The following is a 19,544-nucleotide window of genomic DNA, read 5'->3' as shown; positions in this document are numbered from 1 at the left end:
CCAGCATATTTTATTTATTTATTCTATGGATGATAGAATATTCAATGATGTTTGGGAGCTATGCATCAACTGCATGTGCAGCAAAGCCCACCTGCACCCTGATGCTACATCCTTGCTAGAGCTCTTGCCAGCTCCTGTCCTGGCCAGATTCCTTCTGAGCCCAATGAGAGAGACAAATGTACCTAGCTTTTGTGCTGGTCCAGATATTCCTGGTAAAATGCACACCATTTCCCTCTGTCTTAGATTGTGCCTGCATGTGACTATAGCACTGGTTATACAGGTTGAGGATGACCTTCGTACTAAATGTAGTCCTAGAGAGGACTTTGTAAGTAGGGGCTAATACATGCAGCAGACTCTTAAACCCCATGTTCTCCCCTACACTCAGGGGCTATATTCAAGGGCAGTCACTTTCTTGATGCTCCACATTACTACTTTAAAAGCTGCCTACCTTTTTGCCCCAGGAAAGTGCTAAGGAACACCACCCTATTTTGTCTATGGTAGGTTGCCGCTTTGGACGCATGACTGGGAACTGCTGACCTGACTAATGGTAGGGGCCGTGGGATCAGCTTGGGGAAAAGTATTTCCCTTTTCAATCCCTTTCCTCTAGCTTTTACTTTGACTGGCAGAAGGGACCCCAGGCTAGAACTGCCACCTTCCCCTATTGCCAATGCTATTGGATGCTGCTTCTGCAGATGATACTGTATACCAGCAGTTGTCAGATGTCCCCCTTTCTTCCCATGACTGATAGTTTTACTGCAGTGAATACACAGAGTAAAAGATGGGTCATCCTTTTACTTTAATCTGCCTCCAGATCAGGAATGTCTTTTGCAGTCTCTTCTCTATATTCTTAGGGGCTGATGCTGGCATCGCTCAAGCTCTTGGCATATGCTGCCCGCTTTTGCTGGGGGTTGCTGTCATTACTATCAGCATCATCATCTGTCTCCCCTCCTCTCTGAAGTGGAAGTTAAAATGCTACTGACTTTTCCTTCCAACTTATTTTCAGCTACTAGTTCGATTCAAGACCCAGAATCAGTTGTTGAAATACCACCTCCCTTGCCTGAGAATCAATAACAAATGCAGAGGAGTATGCAGCTGGTTTTTGCTGTTGTACTTCTGCTGCCCCAGTCTGTACTCTTACCCTGCTACTGTCTGCCTTTTCCCTCTGCTCCAAACAGGACCAGGTGGCGATGGCATATTCTTTCCAAATTTCAATTTCTTTGGCTTTGAGCTAACTTCCACTCCTGCTATTTTGTGGCCCAAAAAGTCTCTCTTTAATTTTGGGGGAGGTCTGACATTTTTCACTGCTATCATGCTGGGCTGCCTCTGCACCTCATGCTGTACACCTGACTACATCCTCTCCTCTCCCTTTTCCTAACATTTTATTTATTTATTTAGATTTTATATTCTGCTTTTTGCACTTTTTTCAGTGCTTCAAAGTGGATTACATTCATAAAGGAATTTGTTCACATGTACTGCCTACTAGGGGTTTGGATTTTTACAAACAAATTTATTTAATGATATTACTGTACCCCCAACTCACAGTACCAATCTGTTTGGAGAACTCTCTCTCTCACACACAATACAGTGTTTATGTGCTGTATCTTGTAAACTAGTGTTGTCGGACTCCATTCACACAAAAATTGTTAAATGCTAACAGCACCAAAAAGATTGACAGCGTGATATGACTGTTCTCTTCAGTCTGAGTATGCATTGCTCACCTCACTGGTATCCAGACAGAGACAAAAAAAAAATCACTAGTACTGCTGCAATTGCTTGCCCTCTCTCCCATCCTGACCCTCCTCAAGTACAGAGAAAAAAAAATCAATATTGGCAGCAGGTACTGCCTTTCATTTTGGCACAATGAGAGTGAGACCACTGCAGCACATAGAAGCAGTCAAGTCCAAAGCTTTCAAAGTTGGTGTGGTGGGTTTTTTTTTTTTTTTGAACTCTGAAAGAGCTGAGCACATGTCCTTCTCAGCCAGGAGCTAGAGAGGAAATACACATGGGGTAGATTTTAAAAGGTGCAAGGGGATGAATATTTGCAAAGTACGTGTGATGACGCAATCGGGCCTTTCCCAGTTCCCTCCCAGTAAGGAGAGGACTGGGAGGGAACTTTCCTAACCTCCTGCCTAACCTTCCTTTCCCTTCCCCCTCTCCTCCCCACCCCCCTAAACCTAACCTACCTTTCCTCAAATTGTTTAATTTTATTACTTGCTGCTCCTCGGGAGCAGAAGTAATTTATGTGCACCGGCTGGCTGCTGGTGCATGCTTCCCCATGACAGCTGATAATGGCTACTGTCCTGACCAGTCTCTGGCCCGCCCCTTTTTAAGGGTCTGGCATTTGTGTGCATATCGGCAATTAAACATATGGCCATTCCCGTTTGAAAATGCAAGCGGTGTGCGCAGGCCCCCGGCCACGCGAGTAAGTACTGATTTTTATGCACACCGGCATTTAAAATTTGGCCAACAGCTTTTTACACATGCTCAGAGTAAACAGTGGGAGGAATTCAGCGTCATTTGCAGATAGCAGCTAAAGGCTAGCTTAGGAAGATGCTTCTCTGCGATTTGTCTTCTGCATAGTTTTCTTGCCAGCTTGTCTTGCCTTGGCACTGACACGGTTCTAGTAAAGTGGTGAGGTCACAAGGCAAGAGCCGTTTGCTATAGTTACCTGTCATTTTTTTTTCTCAGCAATACACAGCCGTAGACTTTGGTGGGCCATAGAAATGAATGGTACATGTAAACAAATGAGAGATTTTTGTTTCATTTGTGATAACTCTCCATTTGTTTTGATGACTAGAAATGAAACAAATATGGACTCATTCATTTCAAATGAATACACATCCGATTCTCCTGGGTCTAGCTAGTAAAATCAGGGTAAATGCTAACCTTGGCTCCATAAAACGCTGCAACCTTCTATAAAAAAGGATTTAAGGGCCCATTCCCTATCAGGTTCTAAAGCAAATGCTACTAATAGAGTTGATCCAGTAACTATCTCATTCTGCGAAGATTCCAGTAGTGAAGTCAGTTTTGATTTGTCCAAAGTGTCTCCATTTCTCTAGATTTTTATTTCCATAGGGAAATAATAAACCTGGCTCATAGGTCAAAAAGCCTCCTTAGGATACTGCAACATTTTTTCAACATTTTAGTTAGTGGTATTATTGGAGATTTTGGAAAAATTATATAACACAAATTCTTCTTTCTAATACTGTTCTCAGTTTTGTTATACAAATTTTGATTGTCCTGAGTCAGAGCCATGTTTATGCCTTGAAGAATGGAAATTGCCTTCTCCTCCTTCAAAAGAGTCTCACCATGCTTTAGCAGTAGTCATGGGTGGCTTGTTTAGAAGTCTCCCTGAGTACACTCTACACTCTCATAGTTGAGAAACACAGCCTGTAAGAGAGAGTCTCACATATAGAGACTAACACTTAAACTTCTCCTAGAGAAACATCTTGTAGGGCATTATTCAAAGGGGGTGAGCACAAATTTGATCCAGGCAGGGACTGGACAGCTGACTGTGCCCACATTTAAGGAGAATTTTTCTAGTCAATTGACAAAATTATTCCCTTCGACTGGCACAAATCCACTTCTAAGATCATAACATATTGACTTCAAAGGTCCACCGTGGCATCTTCACTGCAGGCTCCTCTTCTGTGAGTGCTCTCCTGAGTCTCCAAGAGTTCCGGCATCTGTCGTGTCGTGAACCTGTGGTGACCCAGTGAGTCGCCACTGTGGAGGGGGGAAGTTCATCCATCAGACCTCAAAGAGGCAGCAGGAGAAAGCCAGTGCATGCTCCATCACCCCCATCTATACCTCAACCCAAGCTCCAGGCTGTGCTTCCTGGGCAAAAGAGTCAATCGGTTCGATAACAGGTGAAGAAGCGTCTGAAGAAGAATGGTGCTTGTCCTTTCCTTTGACCATTGTATTAATGGTGAATCAGAGTTCTCTTTTCCAGGGCTCCTGAGTACAGCAACAGATTCCTTTTTTTAAACATTCCCTTACTTAATTGATTGGTTTAATGTGAATCAAAATTCTGTCCTTCTCTGTTCCAGATGGAATCTTAAAGACTGGGACTGAGAACTGAGCTGACCCAGGTATCACTCTGACATTGTGTAAAACCTTTAAGGCAATACATAGGAAGTTAGCTGTAAGATCACGTAGGGATCATTTGGAAGAAATTAATTTTCAGGAATAAACATTCGTGGATTTTCGGAACTTTGCCAAGAACAGCATAGTGGTTTATTGTTAGACTTCCCATGAAGGGTAACGTTAATAATTTCTAGTAAGTTGCCTCGCTCATGACTTTCCAGTGACATAACCAATCTTGTCAAGACAAATTTTCACATGAATAGGATATTCTGATTCATAATATTTTGGCAGTATTTATGAATTGTTCATGGAGAGGCTGTTTGTGATGCTGTATAACGTTCAAGCTAACATCTGGAAGTTGCATTTGGCATTTGATAGGAAGATAACTGTTTTGATTCTTAACCATTCACTGAACTGTATTGAAGTAGATTATCCTTTCTGCAGAGGTAAGTTAGAGAAATATCAGTTTTTAGTAGGTATCTGCTGTCATTTGAAACAAAAAGTCAACATTTCCTATGCACAGAAATTAAAGGTTAAAAAAAATACTCTATATATCTATATACCAATAGTGATACCTTTTATTGAACTAAGTCAATACATTTTCTGACTATCTTTTGAGAGCTAATTCTTCTTCAGTTTAGAATTCAAATGAGCAAAAGATATTTACCAGGAAATATAGAGTATTGTGGCTGCCATAAGTGAATCATAAAAGGCATTTCAATGATAGAATTGTGTGTGTGTTGGGGAGGAGGGGAATGGGTGAAGAGTGATCGGAAGATGCTTGTCACCTTCTGAGCAAATCCCCCTCTCCCCTTCATCTCTTAAATAGCTTTACATGAACATAGATGCAAAAACGCCATGCAAAAGCTAAAAACATTATTACAAAAGATTGTCTGCCAAAATCTGGTTTGCTGGCTTCTTCCATGCCTCTCCTCCTGGATTTAAGCTTGAAGAGATGTCTAGCCTCCCAGAAAAGAATATTTAGTTCCATATAATGCCTATAGGAACTGACAGAGCCTCTCTATGGGCCAGGTGTACTAAAGTGTTTTTCCTATAGTGTGTCTATGGGAAAAAGGCTTAAATACATCTTGCCTTAAGATTCCTATGACCATTCACTTCAAAAATGTAAACATAGCAACATGAAGACTTGTGCTTTTTAATGTGACTTTTGCAAATGTTAGTTTACAAATTGAGAATTTTCTGATTTTGATTCTTAAAATTCCCATTCCTTTGGTATTAAACATTCACATCTGCATTTAAAGGGTGTTTGGGGTTGGAGATTGAATATCCATTTCTGGTTCTTTTGCACAAATTGGGTTTGAAAATGTGGGATAAAATCTGGATTAATTTTCATAAATTCACTTTGAAAATTAGGATAAAATCTGCAGGGGAAAAAGTGTCTGTGTGCATATTAAAAAAAAAAAGAAAATGGAAATATAGAGGGAGAGCAGGCGTCTTACCAGCTGTTACTCTGGCTCCCTGGTTCTTGCATATGTGATCGTGGTGAGAGGAGAGAGGCTACTTCCATCTGCCTACCTTGGCGTTTTAGTTCCCGATTCTGCTGCGGGGAGACTGACATCACTTCCTGGTGTATCCCCTTCTATTTAAGACCTTGGACAGAAGTGCACTGCCACTGATGTGCCTAAAGCGTGTGCCTCTGCCAGCAGATTGTGAGTGTCCATTTTTCTGGATTTTGTAAAGTACAACATTGGGGTAAAAAAGGAAAGGGGCATGTTAGAGCCCCCTCCCCATCTGGGTCAGCTCCTCTTCCTGCTAAATTGACTTTAGAATCCTTCAATTTTCAGAGATTACAACCTGGCGGTGCTGAGCTAGGAATTAAAAATCCCACATTGTTGGAGTCCTTGATCTTGAGCCCCGGTGGTCTCTCTCTCTCCATCTCACGCTGACCACTCCTTTCCGAATAATTTTGGATGTGGGACAAGGGGAACTGTTACTTGTAGCCCTCTACCACCCAGTGGGGTGGGCATTGGTGAGACGACTCCTGTGATTAGAGTTGGCAAAATTTTATTAACTTTTACCAAGCCTGAAGTAATAACCTTAGAAGCACTCTGGACAGCCATTTCAAATATGGAAAGATCCATATCTGCAAGGATGGACTCTATGCTGTGATTTTGGGGAGAATTGCTATAACTGTGAATGACTATACTCTGTCCATTAAAGATTGTGGAGAAAAATTTGGTGAATTAAAGGAGAAGTGTTCTGTTATGTAGGATATTAATTCATCTCTGGTGAAAGGCAATTTAATTTTGCACTGTAAAGTAGAAAATTTGGCAAAACCATTCTAGAAAGTGGAATTGCCGCGTTATAAATTTTCAGAAATTCCCTTTAATTTCTCCCATTCAAGTGTTTGAGAGTTTTATTTAGATCATCTTATGCTTTCCAAAGAATCTGTGCCCGAATTTGTTAAAGTATTTTATTTACCTGCTCGGAAGATGGATACAATGGAGGAAGCTGCAGGGAATGCTCAAGCAACAGTCTGAAAGTTTAGACTAACGGCTTTTCTTGAGCAATTTCAACAAGATATGCTCAAAACTATAATTTTGGTTGCTACTCATTTCATAAAGAGTCAGATAAGGATTTAACAATGAGATTATTTAGTTTTTTGCAAGAAAAATGCATTTTTCATGAGAGGGGGAAACAGCAATTTTCAACCATAGGCAAGGAAACTCAGGCTATAAGGGGGAAGTTTTTTTTTTTTTTTTTTTTTGCAATGAAGCAGAGTTTTGGCTCTCCAGGCTGGTTTTTCTCTTAAATTCCCATGTAGATGCATCATTACATTTGAAGGAGCTAAATATGTTTTCTACAACCTTTCACAGCTGGAAAACTTCCTGCAGAACAGAAATGTGCAGGTTTGGAGTTCTTCTGGATGAGACCTTATAATAGATTCTCTAAGATTTCTTCCTTCTTGGCTTAACTTGTTTGTTTTTGTTCTCTCCCTTTTGTGGACAGTTTATTTTCCTGTAATTCTGGCATATCAATGGGATCTGCATCTTAGCATGTCGATTGTGATTTGACCTTGCATACTCCAAAAAAAAAACCCCACATACCCACAAAAAATATTTTAACTTGAACTTTAGTAAATTGCACCCATTCTGAAAATTAGCATTGATGATAAGAATCATTGGTATTCATATCTGTTAACACTGAAACGTTGCTGCTTTGAAACTGATTTCCCACTTTTTTGTGTGCTGGAATGAGCAGAGTAATGTAAATCTGTTTAGCCCTTCCCACACTTAAAATTTTTTTAAAATTTTTTAATTAGGTACTTGTATGTAGTTTATAAAGTTGCTTATTATTCTAATAAATGCTTTTACCAAATTCTTCTGGTTATAAACCTTGCATAACATTTTAGGTTAACCAAGCGGAAAATTGACAGTTCAATTTTCACGTCAGGTCTTCCTCTTCCCGTGTTGGCTTTGTATGCTGGAGGGGGGGGGGGGGGGGGAGCGAGGAGGGAAGTCATGGTCTTTGCTTAAGGGTGACGCTAAATGGCTGGATGAAGAGTTCATGATTGCAGAGTTCTGGTTGAGGACCCTCCCTGCAATGACCAGAATTAGCTATATTGGGAGGATGGGAGGGGGGGAAAATTCAATGGGTAGTTGTGAATGAAGGCTTATAGTGTTACATTCCAGTCCTGGTTCTGATGGAGGTCCAAAGGAGCAGCAGAAAACTGCAGAGTTAAAAAGAAAAAAAAAGTTAATAAACCATTTTAATATGCTGTAATATATAATAAATCATATACACACTGTTATAAGGATTTCTTTCCAGAATGTGTTCTGTTAAATTGACGTGTTTTTGTTGCAACCTATTTTCTTATTACTTAATTTATTACTGCTGCTATAACACTAGAAATAATTGACATTACATCTGAAGAACTGTGCTAACATTTTTAGCAATTAAATGTTTTATTGTAAACTGGTGTGATTTTGTATTTTATACAGGAATGTTGGTATATAAAAGTTAAAAATAAAGAAAATAAATAGTCCAGTTGGACATCTATGGGGCCAATAATCAAATTGCTTACATTAGTGCAAACCCCATTAATCAAAACTACTTGCTTTGTTTTTGTCCTTAGAAAAAGTACCCATACAGATATTTCTGCTTTTTCTGGCTAAAACAAGGCATGCTCCTTTTGAAAATCTATATGTCATTGCCTCCTTTGATCTAGCCTTGCCTGTGGGAATGCCTCCCAATTATGTTGATAAAAACACACGCTCTGTAACACAATGTGTGTAATTGGGCCTGCATTAAAAGTAGGCAATTTTCAAAGAGCCTATTTTTGTAGGTAAAATGCCTTTTTACCTGAGGAAATGACTGGATATTGCCTTCAAAATTTAAAAAATAGGTATAGAGATCTCACATATTGCAAAAGATTGGGGTTCCAGCAGCGTATACCCCAGTAGTTTTGAATTGAGAAGCCTCATAGTATTGCCACTTGGAAATGTCCAAAATCATAATTTAATATTCTTAGTAGTGTAGATCTGGTTTCTCGTTCTGGCTAGAGTATCCTCTGACTCTCTTGCTTTATTTGTTCAGCTAGGATTGTGCATTAGCAGAGCCTCTGCCTCCATCCTCAGCTTCAATTGCAGTCTCATTCTTCTAACCATGTGTCGAAGTCCTCTGGCATTTCTGCGAGGATCGGAAAAGGTAAATACAAGATGGAATTTCATCCTGGGATCTGAAATAGTACTAAGTGGATTGTCATATTGTTAGTCATTTCCTAGTTATTCCTTGATGGGCAGTATGTGAAAATTTTGTTTTTCTAATTTAGAAAACTTAGTCTCTCAAATGGGGTTTGAATTTCTCCAGCGCATATAGTATCTCATGTGTGCTTTCGAAGGGGTGTTTTGTGTGTGTGTGGTGTGTGTTTATTTTTTGGTTACATGGATCCATGTCAACCACTCTCTCTCTTCCTGCATCAGACAATCTAATTAATGCAGTCTCCTAGCACTATGATGTCATCGCACCTAATTCATCTTAATTCATTGTGATAGTGTTTAGAAACTTAGGCAATTCTTGCCTGAAATGTAAAGGGCCACAATGACCCTAAGCATTCCCTCCATTTTAAACCTCCCCTGGGGGTCTTGCAAGACTCCCATCCTGTCCTGCAGTGCTTACAGTATAACCCCCCCCAAAAAAAAAAAGTCAAATGTTGTGCAGAGACAGCCCCTGTCCCCTCCCCTCCTCCATTAACATTAAAGAATATCCTAGGCTTCCATCCCTCCAATAGTATTGTGACTCCTTCCCCCCCCCCCCCCCAAATTGCCAAATGCCTCCACCCACTCACCTGACTCCTCCCAGGCTAACCTTAATCATCCTTTGTGGTCTAGAGGGGCAATCCTAGTAAGGCGTCCGGCTGGTGCCTTTTTAATGCAAAAAAAAAGTGGTCAGCCCGGAGCCTAGGGGTAGTCCCACTAGACTACTAGGGATGATTAAGTTTATCCCTGGGAGGTGAAAGGGTCACTTGGAGGTTGTCTTTATTTATTTTATTTTTTGTTTTTTTTTTGGGGGGGGTTATACTGTAAGCTTGGCTGGGTCTTTGATGTTAAAGGAGGTGAGGTGCAACGTGGTGGTAGCTGTCACTGAACAACATGTTATGTCTTACCCATCGAAACTTGTAATCCGTTGTGATGGCGAAACCAAATGATGGTATATAAAACTTGACAAATAAATAAATAATAAATTATCCAATTTTAAGCACTGTGGGCCATCTCCAGAAGCTGGGGGGGGGGGGGGGTGGAGGAGAAATGGCAGGTGGGGTGGAATGGGGGTCTTGAAAGACCCCTGTTTTTAGGGCCATTGTGGACCTTTAACAAGATATCTGCCCCAGGCAAAGGGGGGCTACCATTGCACCAATTTTTTTTTTTTTTTGACATTTCACCGCAATATCTTTCCATGGAGGTAAATGCCATGCAAGTGATGAAAATCAATGCTAAGCACCTAAGCTTTATTTCCTGCCAGAACTCTGTCCCCAAGGCCAGCTTCATTTGAGGCACTGAAATTTAGGTACCTAGGGAAAATAGGATCCTAAATATAGGTGCTGAGCCCTAGTCACTTTTCAAATGAACAAATTTAGGTCCATGACTTCCAAAACTAGGTTTCTAAACTCTTTGAAAATTGCTCACTAGACAAATTCTGCAAGTGCTAATAGTTTTGAGTCTTATATTATCAATCGAACTGCCGATATGATGTAATCACTTAATACGTCACCAAACAAACATCACATATACATGGAAATCTCTATTTTTCTTATTTGTGAATAGAGACTAGGAATGTGCAGAGGGACGCCATATGTTGCATTCGGGATTCGTATTCGTCGGGGGGCAGATACATTGCATTCGGCAAGGGTGCCCCCGATACGTTCATGCGTTAAGTCTTATTCGTTTCCCGGCTAAAATTGAATTAACTACAAACCCCCCCCCCCAAGACTTACCAAAACTCCCTGGTGGTCCAGTGGTGGGTCCAGGAGCCATCTCCTGCACTCACGCCCTGGTATTCAAAATGGTGCCGATTGCCTTTGACCTTACTATGTCGCAGGGGCTATCGGTGCCATTGGTCTGCCCCTGTCACGTGGTAGGAGCAATGGATGGCCGGCACCATCTTGTGCTCCTACCATGTGAAAGGAGTGACCAATGGCACTGGTAGCCCCTGTGACATAGTAAGGGCAAAGGCTATCGGCGCCATTTTGATTACCGGCAGCCGACGGCGTGAGTGCAGGAGATGGCTCCTGGACCCACCGCTGGACCACCAGGGAGTTTTGGTAAGTCTTGGGGGGGGGGGGGGGGGAGGGTCAGGAGGGTGAGGGGTTTGTTTAAATTCGCTCCTTTAGACAGCCAAATAATTCGGCGAAGATTCGTTATATTCGTGGGGAATTGTGATATGTTTCGCTTCCCCACGAATACAGTGAATATGGCCCTATACGTTGCGGATTACCAATACGTAGGAAACGAATGCACACCCCTAATAGAGACCTCATATAATATAGAGGAGAGTTTGTTATAACTCTTTCTCAAATGTGTGGTTTATTTAATGTAATCACTACAAAATAGTCACAGTAACTGACTGTATTTTCCTTGTATAATCATTGGTCTCCATTTCACAGTCTTATATGAGCTTATTTCACTTTTTTTGTAATTATTTTTAAGAATTGTTTTTGCATTTTAGTCAGTGACAAGCAAGACACTTATTGTTTTGTGGTCTTTTCTGAGCGACTAAATGCTCGGGGAGCATTTAATCGCTCAGAAAAGTCAGTTACTGTGACTATTTTCACAAATAAGAAAAATAGATGTTTCCAAGTATATGTATATGTTCCTTTTTAACTGTAAACCGATGCGATGTGTAAACGGTCATCGGTATAAAAGAAACTTTAAATAAATAAATATGTGAATAGTTTTCAGTCAACATACTTCTCATTCTTAAATGCTTCACAACTCTAAAAGTGGTCAGTAAAGTCTTCAGTTACAAAAGATGCTTGCACTTTACAAAGTCAGCTGACACGATAGCACTGCATACTGTAAAATAAGTAATTTCCATTTTACTTTCACTTGTATAACAATTGTTTTGTGAAGTATTTCACTATAATGTAGGATTAATATTTTATACTTATTTTTGGACCATAGATTGAGCTTAACATGCATTTTCCCATTAAAAGACCAAGTTGCTTTTGCTATTAGGTTGGAAACAGAAAAACTAGAAGATTGCTGGATAAAAGTAAAAGTTTTCATGCAACATGTGGCATTACAATATGTGCTTTTTCAGGTAAGCATTTGTTGTATTAAATAATTTCTCAGCTTGATAAATGAGCACTTGGCCACTCAACAAAAGCTTGAGGAGTGGTCAACTACCTGGTAGTTAAGTTTTGGAAACTAAAAAATGCAGCATTGTGTGGTTGAGGAGTAATACAGGTTGGGAGGTGAGATACTGATATCCACAAATCGGATATAAATCATCCTGTGATCTGATGATTTCAAGTCTGAAAAACATTGTAATAAGGTGATGATAGAAACAGGAGGGGATGCTAGGTTATGTACATAAAGGCAGGAAGGAAGTAATTATAACTTTGTACAGGTTGCTGGTGAGTCCTCACCTGGTGCGATGTGCCCTTCTGGAGGCCATACCTCCTATAAAAAATTAAAAAGAGTTGAGGTGGTGCAGAGAAGGGATGACTAAATAGTGTTTGATCTTCACCAAAAATCCTATGAGGTGAGATTAAAGGACCTAGATATGCCTACCCTAAAGGAGAACAGAGACAGGGGAGGTAAAACAGAGAAATGCAAATAATACACAGTAAATATGGTGATGGAGAACTCCTTCAATGTCCATCAGATATAAACGTGCTGCAGCCTTTTACATGCAGCCTCCAGTGGCTGGATGTGTATATATAGGGGCCTATTCAATAAAACTGTCGGGGGAAGTTGTCAGTGGGGATTGAAATGGCAACAGCTGGGAGATCAAATGCAAGAACCATAGCAACAGAGCCAGTCAAGGTACCGGAAGTAAGAAGGGCTAGGATCTACAAGATATCCAAAAGGAAAAAGATAGCTGAAAGGGAATTTTGGGAACAGGAACTCCCCAGTCTCTTGTGAGGTGAACTATTCCTTTTTGTTTCACAGTAAAGATCTGCTCCTTGTCTCAAATTTCAGCTGCAAATTCAAGTTCCTGTTCTGGCTTCAAGCTCAAACTGCATTTTCCTGCCTTGCCTCTGGTCTCCAAGCTGCAGTTCCAGTTCCCGTGTCGAGCTCCAGCTCCGGATTCCTGGAGCACTTAGTCCAGTTCTTGTTCTTGGTGCCACGTTTCTAAGCCCTGCTTCAGATCTGCGGCCCAGTCCCTGCTTGGAGCTTCAGTCACTACTCCAAGCTTCCCGATCCAGTTGCAGCTCCCAGTTTGGCTCCTGCTTGGGGCTTCCACTCTTTGGGCTAAGCTTCAGACTCCAGCTCCTCTTCTGAGTTAGGTTCTGGCTTCCCATTCAGTTTTCAAGCTTCAGATTCAAGTTCCTGCTCCAAGGCCCAGCTCCAACTTCACATCAAAGCTTCATACTCTAGCTCCTGTTCAGTGTTCAGGTGTTAGTGCCAATTTCAGCACACTGGGACTCCTACCTGTGAATACTGCTGTGGCAAGGGAACATAACAAAAACACATGCTAAACTCTTTAGCATATATGCCAGTCAGTGCTAAAATGGTACTTAATATTCACAAAAGTACAGGTTGTAGATACTCAGACATCCTCTTTCTTCCCTATGAAGGTTTGGGGGTGGCGGGGAAACTTCCAGAATGATACATCCTCATTCTGAAGTAATTGAGGAGGGTGAGCATGGAGGCCAGAAGGCTGATCTTCCTCAGGTAGGGTTAGGGGTGGGTGTCTGGCTATCACTTGGGGTGCCTGGGGGGGGGGGGGAGGGATCGATCGGTGCTTCAGAGTGGAGGGTTAGAGGAAGCAGATGGTTCTCGGAGCTTTGGTGGAGAGGAAATTCCCCATGTTAAATGGCTTTTTCAGTTTGGGCTGGTTAGCACAGGGGGGTTTCCAGAGGCAGCTAGAGTTTAGGCCTTAGTGTGCACCTGCTATTAATTTTTTGGCATTAGTGAGCACACAGTAAGTACCTTCTGTTCGGCCCTATTAAATATCAACTCAGAACAAGTTTATTCGTGGTCTCTGTAATATAATGACACTATATCAGCTGTGCATTCCAACATAACCAATAATCTGCTTGTTTATATTTCAGTGCAGTATTAAATAATTTAAATAATGCTAGATATCTTATCTTGCTCTGAGAAAACAAGCTGCATAATGCCCAAAGAATGACTCCTTTGCTCTTGCAGAGTAAAAAAAAATTTAAAATGTGCATTTTGCAGGTGTGACTGTTAAACTTGGTGGTGACAAAGAGTGCCAGACTGTTCAGAATACAACAGCTGGGTAGCATATCTACATAGAAGAGAAGGAAGAATTTGAAAGGATTCTTCTGCCTTCAGCTGCATTAGAGCACAGATGGTGCTAAACAAATTGCACATATACGATTTAAGCTTTTTAATTAACGAGATTACAGTTAACCATCTGATTTAATTTGCTATTGGTGTAATACAAGCTATAAACAGACTGGAGATGAGAGCAAATTTTTTTTTCAGTGATTATAATGAAGTACATGAATAATATTGTCATACAGAATGACTGCTCTGTGAACTATATAATGCACTAATAATGCAGAGGCCGGTGGCACACTATATACTAGGAACTTCCAAACTTTTCAAGGGCTGGGCCACATAGGATATTTCAAAACCCAGAGAAGGCCAGGGTGGAGGCACATCATATCTGACCCTTGGGTTTATTTTAAATGCTGGGAAAGCGAGTGTGTCCAAAAATATTTCTGGGTTTCTTGTAAGCTGGGAACCCTGCCCATACATCTGCCCCCTGAAGTGTATGTAGAAGAGTGTTTGTTTGTAGTGCATGCCTTGTTGCCTTCCTCTATTTTTTTTTTTTTTTTACATCCTCCCTTTCTTCCTCCCTCATCCCCCACCCACCTTGCCTTATCTTGATCATCATGCCTGGGAACTTTTGATTTCCTGTCACCCCAAAATTACAATGGATTTGGAGGGGGGTTAAGAGTGAGGTGACAGGAGGTACACAAATGTACTCTCATAAACACACATTAACACTCAGGTTCACAAGCATTTTCTCACACACACTCATCTGCTCCTCTCATTCTCCCCCACTCACAGTCTCTCACACATACTTGCTCACTTCTCACCTGCCCTCCGCCACGTAGTCCTGATGCTGCACCTAATGCTTCTTTAGCTGCACAGGCCCGATGTGTTATCTCCTTCCCAGGACCTCGGAGGTTTTTGGGTGTTTGCCCATAGACCTGGCAATTCATGTGGAACTCCAAGATCTGTGGGGCAAATCTGGAGAGTTCTCACATTTATTGATCTACCGCTGGCAGGACGTAGATGTTTCCACCACCTTGGATCTGGCCTGCTGTTATACCCAGCCAGCGGCTCTTTCTAGCATTACGGGTCCGGCCAGCTCTTTTTACCACTGACTGAACCTGAGAAACCTTGCTGCCACCACACCTGAGGGAAGAAAAAGCCCCCAAAATGCAAACTTCTTTCATAGGCCGGACACAGCCGCCAGAAAGAAAAGTATAAACTGGCTGGAAAACTGAGCTCTGCAGGTCATAATCTGGGGAACTCTGCTATAGACTGAAAGATTTATTCAGGCATAAGCTTTCAAGGACAAATCCATTTTGTCCTCGAGCCTATGCCTCAATAAATTTTAGTGTATAAGGTGCCATCAGCTTCTGTGTTATTTTTGCTATTACATACTAACATCTCTCCCCTCTCTCTAAGTTTTTTTTATATAGTGTGCAGATGTGTTTAAGCCAATCAAAATAGGGAATGCATTTCCTGTGCTTTATAGTACAGACTCTTAATTCCATTCTGAATATATGTTTCTGTATTGCTACATCCTGGCAAGTATATTTTATGATATTCAAGAGCATTGAAGTAGTAGTAGTAATAGTAAATCATGGCTTATAAATGCCTTAGCATTTTATAATAGTTGTAATTTACTTTGGCATGGGTGAAGCCAAGTATTACTCAACCCCAGGTTTGGGAGCTATGTGTGTGGCAGTAGAGGGCTTGCAGTATTTCTCATATACACCTCAGAAATTGTACAATACCCTGGTATAAAGTATAGTAACATAACAGATGATGGAAGATAAAAAAAAAAGCAAACCAATTAGCCTATCCAGTCTTGTACTAATTAAATATTAAGGGTAAATCAGTACAAACAGCAATTTAAAAAAAAAATTCAACAAAACAAAATCATTAAGATATCTATCTTCCTTTCTGATTTATACTTTTTTCATAGGGAGTTTTTTTTTTAAACTCTGAGGCCAATATTAAAAAAAACCTAGCTTGGATAACTTATCCAGCTAAATGTTGCCGGCTAAGTTATTTTGAATATTCATAAGAATAAAGCATTCTGCTGAACATCTCCAATTTAAAGTTATCCAGCTAAAGGTAGTTGGATAACTTTAATTGGAAACATTCAGCGACATGGGCCAGGCACTGTCTGCATTGCTATGGGATCAGTGCTAGAAGTGTATTCTACATGCTTCCGGAGGAAGTGGTGAAGACTAAAACCATGAAGGATTTCAAAAGGGCATGGGATAAACACTGTGGATCATTAAAGGCTAGAGGATGGGAATGAATGAAAAAAAGCAAGGGGGTATAGTGGGCCTGCGGATAACCTGCATGGAGCGGCATTTAGTTACTACCTCGGGAAGCTTGCTGGGCAGATTGGATGGACCATTTAGTCCTTTTCTGCAGTCATTACTATGTTACTAACTCAATCCTTCCCTGGAATGCTTCCAACATGCCCCTTTCTTATTCAGCTAAATCTTAGTTGGGTAAGCAAGAGGGATATTCAAGACTTTCCATTTAACTGGATAACATTTTGAGCTATCCAGCTAAATGGCTTTGAATATTGACCTCATTGAAAGCTTTCCTACTTAGCAGCCTCTACTAGTAATTTAAGAATATCAGTGTTTCTCACTAATCCTTACCAGATGAAACATGTACAGCATGACTATGGCAAGGACAATAGAGTGGATTTAAAGAAGCAGATTTTTAAATACAGTGGGTATGACCATAATAAAAGAGAGAAAAATGCCAATCTAGACAGTACTAATGTTCTAAGCAATGAAAACGGTTCTTTAAGCCGTTGCTCAATGCTAGATTGGATTGCTTTGTGAAAAAAGTTGTATGCAGCTGGTATTGGGTTTCCAGTAAGCAGCATGACTTCTATTAAGCACTCTTAATTTAGGCTTAGAATATGTGTACGGTTTATGCTTGCATTTCCTACCTGATGGTATAGATCTGATTAATAGGTATCAATGTGTGTAAATTACTTTTTTTTTTAATTGAGCTTCCCTTCGCCAATTGTCTTTATTTTGTAGCAGTGCATGTGGCAGCTCATATGGTCAATGCTCTGAGCTTCTCTGCAAACTACAGTGAGAGCTTTCAATCACTGAATGCTGCAAGATATCAGAATGAGGTCAGTAATCAGTTATTTAATACTTATAGCATATCTATCTTACAGTTTTTTTTAATTTTCTAAATTAACGACTTGAAGATCCTTTGGGTATTGGGTTTTAATGGTTCCTTTCAGTTTAGTTTCTGTTGAGCTGTATTACATTTTTTTTCATTTTTTGCTTTGATGAGGTTATTCACTTCTCCCTGTGGTGCAAAAAATTTAGATTTGAAGATCTGGCTTGTGTCCACTGATTCAAAAGCTCAGTGTTTTTCTATTGGCCTTGAGGGACAGTCCATCAGAGTAGAGTGGGATATATGACGTAATCCAGATTTTCCAGGTATTGTACATGATTGTGAGTTAAATGTTGATTTAGGGTTTAAATACATTGCTTGTAGATTGTAATATTTTAGGCATTATATATTTATAAATGTAACCCATTTGGATGACTTTGGATGAAGGGTGAGCAAGCAAATATTATTAAATATGAAAATTAAAAATATAAATTACTGTGTTTAGAAGCAGAATGACAATCCTTGGAAAGCACGTCGTTATTTTTAGGATGAAGATGTATTCACATTGAACATTATCCCACCATAACTGCCAGCACACAATCACACCTGCTAAAATGTGTGCAGGGAAATTTTATGTGCGTATTCTTGAAGCGCCAAAAGTCCTAGTTTTAGTGATTTGTACAGTCTGAGAAGGAACTGGAGCTTAGCGTAAATGCTGCAGGTCTTAGTGTAGAAATTTGTTTCTGCATCTGGCAGTGTTCCCACTATTACACTCCCTCTTCCCACCGAAGGAGCATGATCTTAGTGAATCCATCCAGGATCCGGATGTCTTGAACTGTGTAGGAAGTTTAAATTAATAATTTAAAAGAAAGCAGTCATTTAACATCACCGTTTCCAAGTGTTTACTGCACATCCTGTTTTCATGAGAGAGAGTTCTTATAGCAGAAGAGTTAATCCATGCCAGACATGAGGGAAATGCTTGTTAACAAAGCGCATGCTGAGGTATATCGCTTCTTTCTGTGTCACTTTTTATTTTGATGGGATTGCACATTATGTAATGTTTCCACATTTTAAATGGAGTATGAACTGACAAAATAACTTGTGCAATTTGCCCATTCCTTCATGCTTCATTTCACTGTACAAGCTTCAAATAATGCAACAGGAGTGACTCTGCTGAAATACAGTAGATGAGAAAAAGAGACAATAACTTTTTTTTTTCCTGTTTTTTGTTTTGTATAACATTGCCAGGGTATGCACTGCTATGCAAGACAAACTTAATATAAGAATACTAGGATACAAATGTAACCCTTAGTTTTAAGTCCCAAGGGCACATATTTATATCTTCTGGGGCTGCTCCGGCTGACTCTTAGTCCCTGGAGGGTGGGGGGATTCTTTTTATGGGGGGAGGGGGGGGGAAGCTTTTGCGTATGGCCCAGACAATCAAAGAAGGTCACCAGTGTGTCTGCTGTGCTTCCCATCAGGTGAGAGGCTGTAAGAATTAGACAGGACCAGGTCTGGGTGTTAATTTGACTTTAAGAATCAGTACATTTTAAAGTCCATTGTCCAAAATGGAGTGTGCATCTGACTGTAGTTACAGGGTTTCTTTCTGTGTAGGTAGGTGTCCTTATTACAGACCTCTGGGTAGAAATGCACTTATTCTCCCAGCGGCTGTGCTGTGGGAATCCACCCTTTGCTTTGCAAAAATCCTAACTTTAGAGATCTTCTCTCCCGTGGACACCCAGCCTGCCCTGTTTCCTTGGGAGGAAATCCAGATGGGCTCTCCTTCTCGCATTCTTCCTTGGATTTAAGTTGTTCATTCTCCTTCTGTTACTTTACAGGATTTACCTGGTGGAAAAATCTGGGGACCAGGCTATTCACAGCACTGCAGTCCCAGTGGGGAAGGGGGATCCCCCCCCCCCTACTCTAACTCCTAATCTGGAGAGCTTTTCTGCCCTCACTGTCTCTGGCAGCAGGATCCGTCACTGGTGCTTGCTACCTAGGCAGTAGAGAAGGCTCACGGGTCTTTGGTCCCCTGAAGAGAGCCCCTTGCCCCAAAGGGGTTTCGGGCTTAAAAGTCTATCTCACTGTAAATTATAAGAAGGACCCTCTGGCAGGGAATGCACGGTGAGCTGTCTCTTCTAAAAGAAACTCCTCTGGGCAAGCCTGGGAGGCCCTACTAGAGTGGAAAAATGACACTGTGCCTCTGCAGCTGCTCTCTCTAACTGAACCCCCTGAGTGTTAAAATGGCCGAGCTAAATAGCACCGAGTCATCCAATCCAAATCTCCAGGTGGGGAGGGTCTGAAGGATATGGATGGCTCCCTTTCTAAGTACACGAGCACAGGGATAGTAGTATCTAGTGGCCAGACCCGATAGGGGTGCCACAGAATAAATCAGTAATG

General features: G+C 40.9%; 1 protein-coding gene across 2 annotated transcripts in view; it reads left to right on the top strand.

Moving 5' to 3' along the window:
• The window catches only part of NOX4 (NADPH oxidase 4), a 318,054-nt gene that overhangs the window by 23,493 nt on the left and 275,017 nt on the right, over window positions 1-19,544 (top strand). Inside the window, exons 3-5 of one of the 2 annotated variants that reach the window (XM_029602293.1) lie at window positions 8,644-8,754; window positions 11,781-11,865; window positions 17,057-17,154. In XM_029602293.1, coding sequence (XP_029458153.1) covers window positions 8,644-8,754; window positions 11,781-11,865; window positions 17,057-17,154 — 294 coding nt within the window. The remainder of the gene's footprint in view (window positions 1-8,643; window positions 8,755-11,780; window positions 11,866-17,056; window positions 17,155-19,544) is intronic. The other variant, XM_029602294.1, reaches the window with a different exon arrangement.

The sequence above is a fragment of the Rhinatrema bivittatum genome, chromosome 5, assembly GCF_901001135.1.
Source record: "Rhinatrema bivittatum chromosome 5, aRhiBiv1.1, whole genome shotgun sequence".
Taxonomy (NCBI): domain Eukaryota; kingdom Metazoa; phylum Chordata; class Amphibia; order Gymnophiona; family Rhinatrematidae; genus Rhinatrema; species Rhinatrema bivittatum.
This window is presented reverse-complemented; position numbering and strand designations above follow the sequence as displayed.